The following is a 12,350-nucleotide window of genomic DNA, read 5'->3' as shown; positions in this document are numbered from 1 at the left end:
TGGTTAGCACGTTTGCTGCTTGCAAAAGTGCATGGGGAGAGGGAGAGGGTGCATGTTGAGGTTTGCTCAATTGAAGGGGCTCATTACTTCCACCAAATGGACGGTTCAAACAAAACATTGGCAATAGGTATGTTAGTCCTTGAATTCAATCGTGTGGAACACATGCGAGTGTTTTTGGCATGCCAGAATTGATTGGGTCCGATTTGAACCATGACCTCCGACCCCTGGCACTTAGATAGAGCAAAGCTCGGTTGTGGCTTGATCGTTCATCTATTTAGCCAACTGTTGTTGTAACTAGGTGATTGGCGCATCGGGTTAGGGCTCTTCCTCCAAATAAGCTCTTTTTTACTTCGAAAATCCAAGGACCTATGAAGGTGATGTAGTTGTATGGTTAGAAAAGAAAAAAGAGATGGATATGGTTTGGAGAAAAAGGTGAATGAATTACCACTACGAGAAACTACTTGGTTGAGAGGAGCATGCTGATGAGCGAAGCAGAGGCAATGCCAGAGATTACAAGCTATCACCTTGAGATCTAGCATGCAAGCATAGATGGAAGGAAATTACAACTTTTGGCTACAAACTATGTTGGCTCGGTGAATGCGTAGGAACAGACTAAAGCCTAGTTTTAGGCTAAGACACATTGCTACTGAGTAGAGAGAAGAAAACTAAACCTAAATAGTAAATATACAACATTGCGCTGGTTTGTGTTTGATATTGGATTCTGGTGATGATTGAGAGATTTCCTCCGTAGATTTGCATCTCATATTTATGAACTCCAAAGAAAAAGGTGAAGGAATAATCGTTTGCCCAGATGGCTTCCTCATGTGCAACTATCTGGGAAAAGAGTGGTTGCACCTTATTGGCCATGATCTCAACTAGTGCACCCAGAAGCTGACGTGGCTGGAACAACCATTTAGGTTTATCTAGAAGAGCTATAGCGCCAAAAACATCGAAGGACGCGTCGATCCTTGATGTAGACCGGGTCGTGAATAATTTCATGGCCAGATGGATTTTAAAAAAAGGCCCGATCAGAGTGGAGGTAATCTGGACCGTCAGAACTTCAAACAGACGTTTCTCGCAAACTAGAATGATCTATCAGACATTCTATATATGATTTTGGGTAGGACGAGCTACTTTAGCCACCCAACCCCGCTATGTTGGGTCACGCATGCCGGATTTGCGAAATACCATCAGATCGATGGACGAAGCCCTGTTTTAATTATGTTTTTACTATTTATAGTAAGTTTTAGTTTGATTATAACTCTTCATCCGTTAGACTTTAGGAATTACGCCCAACATGAAAAGTGCTTAGAAAAGTTAAGGGAATGTCATGGTGCGGCCAAATAGGACACTTACTATTTTTGGCCTTAAACCATACGTACTAGTAGACATCGTGACCGTCTATAAATAGTAAGTTTACTATTTATACTAAGTCGCGATTTCTAAGAGTTTTAGTTGTAGTTTGATTTCGAAACTTCTTGTCACGTCCCAAACTCGGAAACCGGGCTCACAAAATTTTCGATCGCCGAATCTAGCGCCGACAGCCTCCGTAGTATCCCATTCTCGGCTCCCGGCACCTATACACTAAGTTCCGATCCTGGGATGCTATAAGGAGGATTTCAAATCATCAGTTCAATTATAATGAGCATAACCAAAAGCATAACCCACGAACAATAACCACAAGAACACCATTACAAAATTCACTATGATAAAAAAACTTTAAGTACAATGCGTCTGAAGAAAAATACAAGATAGTGCGAATAACAAAACTCCAAAGGCTCGACAGTACACTCCTGCTGCTGCTATGCTATGGCTGCGACCTGGCGTCACTTACACGCATCAATCGTGCATAAGCCTATAAAAAGCTTAGAGGGTGGTGTAAGTGTGTGCGTAATATAAACGTGCTCAGAATGCAAGATTAGAGTAATGCGAGATCATGCGGATGAACACATGTATGCAATCAGTCATACCAAGGCCATGCGGTGCAAATCATGAATACGATCGGCTACATCAATGCCATGCGATGCAGAATGCAAGTTAAGCATGTCAATCCTCATCCACATATCAATGTAGCTCCTCACTAGAATATCAAATCAGTGTGGTTCTCAGTATGAATAATCACTGGGGTCAAGTACACTCTACGCCAGCTTGCCACCCCTATTCGGACGCACAACTGGGAGGGTGGAGAGACCTCACTATCCGCCTGCCAATATCGGGCCCGGCTTGTCGATAGTGGACCGATTCCTCAAGCTGGTCAAACTCAACCTAGAAATTGCCCTCTCATTCAGGCGGGTAAGTTCACACCCCTTTCCAACCGACCACGACATAGTGGGAGGCGCGGCTTACTGGTATATGGCCCTCACGCGCTCGTGTATCCACTCGGTCTCGACGTTGGAGTCATCCTCTAGTACCATCGGGTTTAAAAATTTTCACCCAAGGACATCTATGACGCCCGTATGCTAGAACCAAATATTTCCGGTATCCAATCCTGCCATCCACGATTTGTCTGTGGAGGCTATGACCCTGATGTCGCTAGGGCATACAGTAACTACAATTACACAAATGCAAGTGCATGAGTCACACTATCAGTCATGCAACAGTCTTGCGTGTACCATGCAACTTATATGGGGTAACTCTGCCTATCAGGGAGCCCATAAACAGTCCGCCCGAAGGCATATGCTATGATTGGTCACTTCTCACATCATGCATATATATGATGCGAATGATCATGAATCATGGATCTATACTAAACATGTATAAAGAGATGGGCTCTGTGTATAACGGAGATGGGCCTAAACGGCCTACTTATTACAAGTATGGGCCTATCAGTGGGCCTTAGGGAGAGTGATAATGCAGACATCTAACCAACATCATCCTTACAATGTGGACGTTAAACCAACATTGTTCCCAAGGCATAGCCTACTACAATAGTCAACACATGAACCATGGTAGAATCACGTTGTAATGGGCCTTATATAGATCTTGTTGGGCCTCGACCCAAGGGCCCAAATACACCAAATGGGCCTCAAACCATGGGCTCATATATCTCAAGTGGGCTTTAGTGGGCAGGCCACAAATACATCAAGTTGGGCCTAAACACACGAGCCTTACATACTTCACAATGGGCCTTATACAAATCAAGGTGGGCCTAGTATGTATTAAGGTGGGCCTCAACGGACGGCCCACAAACACACCAAGATGGGCCTAGTCACATGGCCTTAAAATATTTTCCAAAATGATTGGACGGTTGGATGAAACATATGCATCATGGTAGGGCCCACACTAATGGAGGGTGTGGATCACAATATATACTTAAGTGGGTCCCAAGTGGGGCCTACCATAATGTTTATTTTCCACCCAACCTAGGGATCAACATAAGGTTTATTTTCCACCCAATTGATCATAAGGCCACGGGACCAAGGTAGGGCCCACTGTAATATTTATTTTCCACCCACCTGGGCCCACTTGTAATATTTATTTTCCACCCACCTGGGCCCACTTGTAATATTTATTTACATCCAACCTGTACATCAGGTCATGTGGACCAGGGCCCACCATAAACGTTTATTTACATCCAACCTGTTCACAAGGCCACGTGGACCTGGGTGGGACTGGGGCCCACCGGAGCATTTATTTGCCATCTAACAGTTCATAAGGTCATGTGGACCAGGGGGTAGGGCCCACTGAAATATTTATTTGCCACCAATCTGTCACGTGGGCAGGAGCCCACCGTGATATTTATATGTTGTCCAACCTGTTTATAAGGTCACTTGGACCTGGGGGTGGGCGTGGGGCCCACCGAAACGTGGTTCACAAATCCAGCCCACCCATTATGTGAGTCCCACCTGGCTGACGGTCCAGACCAAGTTTCAGCAACATCCAAAACTCAGGTAGGCCCCACTAGATGATTTTATATGTTTTGGGCATGTCTTCACATGATTTTAGATGATATGGCCCGCCTGAGTTCCGTTTACGGCTGATTTTTGGGGATGTCCTGTGGACAAAGGGGACCCATCAAATGCAAGGTGTTGATGTTTGAAACGCATCACGATGGGGGCCCACAGCGGGAGCCGTGAGGCCCAACCGGTCGTCCGCCAGGCAGCCAGCGCAAGCGTTGCCTGTGCCTTCTGTCAGCGACAGCAATTGTTGCCGCTGCTTATATATATATTTTTTAAATCTGTTTTTCCACAGAATTTCCTAGGTGGGGCCCATATCAACAAAATTTACTCCGTCCACTTGCTCCTACGGCTCAAGACAAGCCCAACAGGTCTAATATCCGAGGTATTTTCGTGTATAGGGTCATCAAGTGGATTTTTAACGGTAAGGACCACCATTTTCCATGCTACGGCCCACCAGATGCTCGGATTAATTTCATATCTCGGCTCAACGCCTAAAATAATCCCGAGAATGGAATGAATGGCTTGGATTAAATATATACATCAAGGTGGGGCCTGTATGAGTGGCCCACCACTTCTTTCTCTTTTCTTCTTTTTCTTTTACAAGTACACACCCATGTCAGTATACACACTCCATGTTAGCATCGCCCGTCCAGCGTCCAGTGACACTGGACGGTATGGATAAACACATGCATTGTGGTGGGTCCCACATGGACGTGGCCCACCAACTATATATATACATATATATTTATATATTAGTATAATATAAGTATAATATACCATATATATATATATATATATATATATATATATATATATATATATATATATATATATATATATATATATATATTCCCACCGGATGGTGGATTTTTGCCTAAAATGTGGTGGGCCTCACCATTGGTGAATGGAGTGGATTTAACATGTTTTGGTAGGGCCCACTTCATTCTAGGGAGGGAAAAGAAAGAGAGAGGGGCCCATAGTGGTGCGAGGAAAACGTCGCGCATGCGAATTACGAGATGTCACATCAATCAATCAACCCATCAATCCCATCATGTCAAGTACACATCACCTTTCACCCACTTCCAAGCAACTACAAAAGTCAAAAAGTTCTTACAAAGCCCATACTTTTCTTACACTATTTGCTACAAAAGTCAAAAAGTCCCTTACACCCATAACTCACCATATCCATCACTCCATCACCCATCACTCTCTCTCTCCCTTTACAATTCTCTCTCCCCTTCATTTTTCAATTCACCTCCCAAGCAACCCAAGAGCACCATCCGTCCAAGCCTCTCCCATTCCTCCCAAGCTTCAAGTGTGGCCCATTTCCTACCCTCTCATCTCCCATCTCAACCATCCAAACCTCATCTCCTCCGTTGGAATCAAAGCTAAGGAGCTAAGGAAACCTAGGATGCAAGAAGAAGCCGGTGGGTGATTTTGGAATTTGTCTTTCATTTATTTGTTTGATTTAAGGGTTCATATCTATTGGGACCCACCTTGATGTAGCCTCTGTATCAAAGAGGGGCCCATAGTGGCGGGGCCCCTCCATCCTCCCAATGTCTCTCTCTCTCTCTCTCTTGTGTATGATGGCTTGTGGCCCACCTTGATGTATGATATCATCCACCCGGTCCACCCATCCAAACGGTGTGGCCCGCCTTAATCTTACCCTTTTAGCCCACGCTGTCCATCTGTTTTATCTAGGTCATTCAATGGGCCTGGATGATGAGCAAACGCAAATATCAGGCTGATTCAAAGCAGGTGGGCCATGTGGGATCCACCTTGATGAGGTGTACATCCACACCGTCCGTCTAGAGACGGTGGACATATCTGAGAGTGGGGTGGCTAACGGTGAAATGTAAACTAACAATGAGGTGTGTACTGGCAATAGGTGTGGCCAGCAGTGAAGTGTGGGCTGACGTGGGGAGGTGGCTAGCATGGTGTGTGTGTATTGACATGGGTGTGACCTGACGGTGGGGTCCATGGGACCCACCCACGTCATCCATCCATTTTGGTGGGCCCCCTTAGTGCATGTATTATATCTTAATCGTCTGACAGTGGGACCCACGTCCCTGTGGGGCCCTCCTTGGTGCATGTACACACGCACATCCATAGCTCACTGGCAGACCGAGTGAAAGATACCTCGTTTCACGCTAAGGTCTTGACATCCATCCTTGTGGCAGTGGCAACAGTGAAGTGCCAGCTGGCGTGGGGTCCATGGGACCCACCTACGCCGTCCATCCATTGGGGTGGGCCGCACCTCACGCATGTGTTGTGCCACGTGTGGGCAGCACCCTGATGTACGTGCATGTCCAGGCCATGGACGGCTTGGACGTTGGGTGTGTTATATATATATTAATATATTATATTTAATATATAATATATAATATTATATATTAGATATTATAATACAATATTTTGTATATATATATTACTAATATATGAGGGTGGGCCCTACGTGGGACCCACCTCTGTCTTTAAATGCTTAAAGCTGCTCAGCAGCAGCAACTTTTTATGAAATAAATAAATATATATTATATACTTTATATGTATAGGACGGTGGGCCCTACATGGACCCACCTCTGCCTCTTTGAGGCAGCACAACCGCCTTATTTCTGCTATGCACGGCAGCAGATGGATCCCACCTCCAGCGGCTGTACATAGCATCGAGTTTAGTAGGTCCCACCTGTTCCATTCACGCGTCTATGGGACCCACCATGACGCATGTGTTGTATACAAACCATCCAACCATTTGAGATATCATTTTATGGCGTGGGCAAAAGATAGAGTGAGATCTAAAGTTCAAGTGGACCCCACCATTTAAATAGTAGATAGCGGCATCTACCGTTCAAACTTCTAAGGACCATAGTAGGTTCCAACTAAGTTGATAATGTTTTCACTTCATTTACCTCTATGCTAACTTATGAATATGTCGGATCTCAAATATACATAAGGTTGGGCCCGACTTGAATTAAATGAGGCCCATCAGTGCGGCTTATTTGATATACATGAAGCCCGTCGGTGTGGCCCATATAATGCGGCTCATGTGATGTGGCCCGCTTGACATAAGAGGCTCATTGTGATATGTTTGAGGCCCAGGTGCGAGGCCCACTTGTTGTGTATTCGAGGCTCAATGAGATGTATGTTGGCCCATATGAAGAGGCTTATGTGACGTAAATGAGGCCATCGTGATTGTACATAAGGTCATGGGCCCACTATATGTTTGGCCTCATATAGGCCACTCCTTGGGAGCAATGTTGGTTATTTGTCCACATTGATGGGTAATGGTGGTTGGATGTCCACATTGTGACCTTCCCTTAGGCATGGTTAGGCCCATTCTCTTGTGGGTTAACCCAAATAAATGGGCCCCATTCGCCGTAGACGGATGACTCCGTGCTATCGGATTTGATATAACCACGGTTAGGTGTCGATCCTTATACTAGGGTTGATCGGTTGATCATCTATGGACCCCGCTTTATTTATCTGTTGATTATCGGTGCCGATTGTTGAGACCGATGCCGATTATTGACCCTGATTATCGGTGCCAATTACCGATGCTGATTATCGGTGCCGATTGTCGAGGGCGACGTCGATTATCGACCCTGATTATCGGTACCGATTATCGATGTTGATTATCGATACCGCTTATGAGTATGTGACAACATAACATCATAATACATGCCCATACGCATCATCTGCATGCTTGTGATGAGATGAGTAATTGATCATAGCATATGCTATTGGACATATTGTTATGGGACTCCCTGAAAAAAGGAGATGCCCACATGAGCGCGTAGTACACGCATGATTGCTGTATGACTGGATTGTGTGATTCATGCATCTCGCATTATATGACATGTATACTATATGCCCTAGCGACATCAGGGCCGTAGCCTCCACAGGCGTATCGTAGTTGGCAGGATTGGATACCAAAAATCTTGTTCTACATGGGGTGCTATAGATATCCCTGGATGAAAGTTCCTAAACCCTTATGGTACTAAGAGGTTGCTCCAACGTCTACACCGAGTGGGTGTATGAGCGCCGAGTGTCGATTATCAGATGGTTGCGCTTTCCACTGTGTCGTGGTCGGTTGGAAGGGGGTGCGGCCTTACCTGCCCGAGAGGGGGGGCAAAGCTAGGCTGAGTCTGACCAGCTCGAGGAATGTGTCCGTTATCGACGAGCGGAGCCCGATATTGGCAGGCGGATAGTGAGGTCTCTTCCACTTACCTTATTGCGCGCAATGGGGCGGCAATCTGGTTTAGAGTGTACTAGACCTCTGTGATATCCCAGATTTGAGCTGTATTGATATGTGGACTTAGATGAAGATTTGTATGCTTGAGTTGCATTCCGCATCGCATGACCTTGGTATGGCCGACATCATTCAGATTGTACACCACATGGCCTTGGTACGACTAATGGTATTCTTGACTTTCATCAGCATGTTCCGCATTATTCTAATACTGCATAACTGCATTACCACCTTGAGCACACACTTTCACCACCTTCTAAGCTTTCTATAAGCTTAAACACGACCGTTGCGTGCAGGTGACGTTGGATCGCAGCAGCGCTGAGGCTTGAGTACGTGGCAGATTATTTTGGAGCTTTTGGTCTATCATCATTGTATTTCCCTTTATGCTCATTGTACTTGTAAAGTTTTTTATCATAGTAGAAATGTAACGGAGTTTTTGATTGTTGTTTGTGGGTTATGCCTTTGGTTATGCTTATTACGAATCAAACTGGTGTTGAAAATTCTTTTCGTAGCATCTCAGGATCGAAACCTGACGAATGGGTGCTGGGAGCCGAGAATGGGGTTCTACGGAGGCTGTCGGCGATAGATTCGGCGATCGAAAATTTTGTGAGCCCGTTCTCCAAGTTTGGGGCGTGACAATAGCCACAGTAAACTCTTTTGGGGTTAACTGATTTTGATAAGCAACCCTTAAAAATGGGACAATTATTTTCATTGAAAGCACCGCATCATGACCATAAGTCAAAGCAAAATGGGTTAACTTAGTCCTAGTCTTTAGAAAATTCTGACAAGCCCAAAGTGCCTATGATAACTTCAAATACCTAATTCTTTGATTTTATCATCAATCATTTTTATGATGACATTCTTAAGAATATTATTTGTGGCTTCTGCTTGGCCATTCGCTTGTGCATAATATCGTGATAAATTTAAAATTTTAATCTTGTATTCTTCATAAGGGCATTGAATGTTGTCCCATTATCAACAGTGGTCAATTCTAGAATATGAAATCTGTAAATTATATTCTCTTGGATAAAACTGATCGCATCAGTATATTTGACATCTTTCATAGGTTTTGCATCCAAGCTATGTTGTTGGGTTGGGTAGTGCATTGGCCAATGCTAGAAAATGAGCTCATTTACATAAATTAGGCTTGGGTTTAGACCAACCTAATCTAACCTAACCTGCCCATATAGCGCGCATCAATCAGTTGATCCAAATGACCCAAGCTAACCCGACCTATATCCTAAAACAAAACAGCCATAGTTTTGAACCCGGGCTGCTTAAATGTTTAGTATTTCCTCGTCGCATCTAACCTAACAAGTATCGTCCACTGACGCAGCCAATTTGAATCATTGTGGTGTCCTAACAAGTAATTTCACATGAAATTTTATAACCCTAATTCATTTTAAGGGAATACATTTTACATGAGAGAGAGAATTAATTATTATCATATTGAGAGCTACTTCTTTACTTATTTTTTTCTTTGAACGTAGTTATCGAGAACTGCTTTTCATTTTTTCCTTTTAAACATAGTTATTAAAAGTTGCTTCTTCATTTTATTTTTGAACATAGTAGACCATTTTGTCAATACGCTGAAAGGGATATAAATCTCTGTATTATGATCTGCATGTTTTACAATATTGTTGGGTGTGTGGTCCAGAAAGGATCCTTCTTCCAAACAAGGCTGATAGATCTCAGGACCCGAACTGCGGCACTATTTTGAACCTGAACCTGACCTGATGTTTAGTCTACTGTGACCCAATGAGTCAGCTCGACCAGCTTGCACCTTGGTTTTGGTACGCGAGACATCAATATTATATAAATTATCTGTTTAGCATAAGCTTCTTATAATGGGCCAATGTAAGTGAGCTGCCAGAATATTTGGACGGCTGTGATCAATTATGACCGTTTATTCTAACCCCATTACGATTGTAACACAAAATTACTACCAAAAAAAAAAAAAAAAAAACAGAAGAAGAAGAAGAAGAAGAAGAAGACTACAAAACAAGCTCATTTCAGAGAGGTAGCAAAAGAAAGCTTACCTCCGATTCAAGCCTTACGACTCGCTCACCGGACACGGTACCCTGACTCACTTCAGTTAAAAAAAATTAGCAAAAAAAAAAAAAAAAAAACTAATATTTACACCCTTCTCTTTTTATGACTCACCCCTTTCTTCCAACTTTAGTATCCGAAAAGTACCAACACAAACTTCTTTCTACCAAAAGCAGAAAAAGGTACTGAAATAGTAAAAGAAATGGGTATCATTCTTCCTCGAACCCCAATACCGTACAAACCGACGCTGCCACGTCCGCCACGTCATCCGGATCAAAATACGACTTCCTCCCGACCAAATCTGCGACCCTCTTAGCTGGTCCCGAATCCCGAGGACTCAAGCTCTCGCATCGGACGGTTGTGATCTTCGGAAGCAATTCTCCCATCTCTTTTAAGATCGACGTCGGAGATTCCTCCGTCGAACTTCCCTTCTCTCCCTCCTCGGGTTTTTCCCATTTCCGCTTCGCACGAGCAGCACGTGTGGGATCCCGCACGGACGACGACGAAAGCGCACGTGTCGTCCTCTTCTTGTCGTTTTCTGGAATCTGACCGTAACGGCTCGGTACGACGCGCGAGTTCTTAGACGCTTTCTTGGACGTACACGTGTTCTCTCCTTCGCCGTTGAAGAGGTTCTTGGGCTTGAGATACGTCAGCATCTTTTCCTCGTCTCTCTTGACTGGCTTCTTTGATCCGACGGTCGAGATTCCACGTCTTGGATCAGCGTTCTTTTTAACGGACGGTCGAGATTTCGGGCTTAAGCTAAGACTCCTCCCCCTTTCTCTGTTCACGTTCTTTTCTTCTTCTATCTCTGGAAGCTTAAAGAAGCAAGATTTCCGGCGATTCTGGTGAAGGGGGGTGGTTTCAGGCCGGAATCTGACGGCGGTGGCGATCTCTGACGGACCGAGACTGACACCCCTCTTGCGGATTGTCGCCGGAGATTCTTCGATCTTCTTTGCGGCGATCTTGGAGCTCTGTTTTGGCTCGGCTTGCCGGAATCTGACTTCCTTGGCTATCTCCGACGGCCCGAGACTGACGCCTCTTCGGCGGATTGTAGCCGGAGATTCTTCGATCTTCTTTGCGGCGATCTTCGAGTTCTGTTTCGGCTCCATGAATTTGGCTGGGACGATCCGTCCGATGCTCTGGCGCCGATCGACCGTCTTCGAATCTTTGCCCCCCTTCTCGATCCGTAGCGCTTCCAATCTCGACGACAGCCGTCCGATCTCCCTCTCGATCTCTTCAATCTCGGCGTCGATCTTCTTGGAATCAGTCATCGTTGGAGGAGGGCTGAGGAGGCCCTCTTTAAAGAGGAGCTTCAACGGCTTCCCCTGCGAGTTCCGCTTGTTGGGCGGCTGGGATTTCGTCACGACGGGCGATCGGCAGAAGGCGGGGGTCCGATTTTCCTTGCTGGAATCGGATTCGAGAGGATCAGATCCGGCGATCGAGAGGTACTGCAGAGGTTCCCAAGAAGCTTTAATGGCGTATTCGTCAGAGGCGTCAACATCATCAAAAGTGGCATTGTTGTACATTTGGACATTTGGGGAGGAAATGGCATCTGGATATTGGAGAATACTCATTTTGGAGATTTTCGGAAGAGGATTCGGAGAGAGAGAGAGAGAGAGAGAGAGAGAGAGAGAGAGAGATTGGGTTTCTTTAGGGTTTTGGTGGGTTTTCTTGGTAGGGAAGATGGGAGGAGAAATGAAATGGAGATGGTTAGGTGGGGGAGATTTTCTCTATATGAGATTCTTTTTCCGACCGTTGGGTGGGAAAACTAGACGTTAGGGCGCGTTGAATTTTAACCGTTGGATGATGAACGGTTCCATCCTAGACGCTCCGATGTGATTTTAAAGCTTGATTTGTTAATACATGATGGGTAAATTACAATAGCAGTTTACGTTTTCTATTCTGAATATATGGCACGTATGGATCAGATCGAAACCGTCTACCTCGTGGGTCCAGTAGTGGTTGGGCCATGATCCAAAAATCACAGTTTTTAGACCGTTCAAGGTCTGTAAATATAAGATACAAATGAAAACTAAACCCAAAAAGAATGCAGCGGTTCTGATTATTTTAAATTATATTCATTTTAGAGTTAAATAGTAAAATAAATAAAATATATAAAATCAATCCACGGATGAATACACACGATGAACGGTTCA

The 12,350-nt window shown here is 44.6% G+C and overlaps 1 protein-coding gene across 1 annotated transcript; it reads right to left on the bottom strand.

The window, feature by feature from the left end:
• Positions 1-10,152: 10,152 nt before the first annotated feature.
• On the bottom strand, positions 10,153-11,897 carry LOC131221884 (uncharacterized). Its single transcript, XM_058217178.1, has one exon. It carries the CDS (start codon positions 11,766-11,768, stop codon positions 10,404-10,406), a length of 1,365 nt encoding a protein of 454 aa, XP_058073161.1. The 5' UTR covers positions 11,769-11,897; the 3' UTR covers positions 10,153-10,403.
• Between the last annotated feature and the right edge of the window lie 453 nt (positions 11,898-12,350).

Source organism: Magnolia sinica, chromosome 12 (assembly GCF_029962835.1).
Source record: "Magnolia sinica isolate HGM2019 chromosome 12, MsV1, whole genome shotgun sequence".
Classification (NCBI taxonomy): Eukaryota; Viridiplantae; Streptophyta; class Magnoliopsida; order Magnoliales; family Magnoliaceae; genus Magnolia; species Magnolia sinica.
This window is presented reverse-complemented; position numbering and strand designations above follow the sequence as displayed.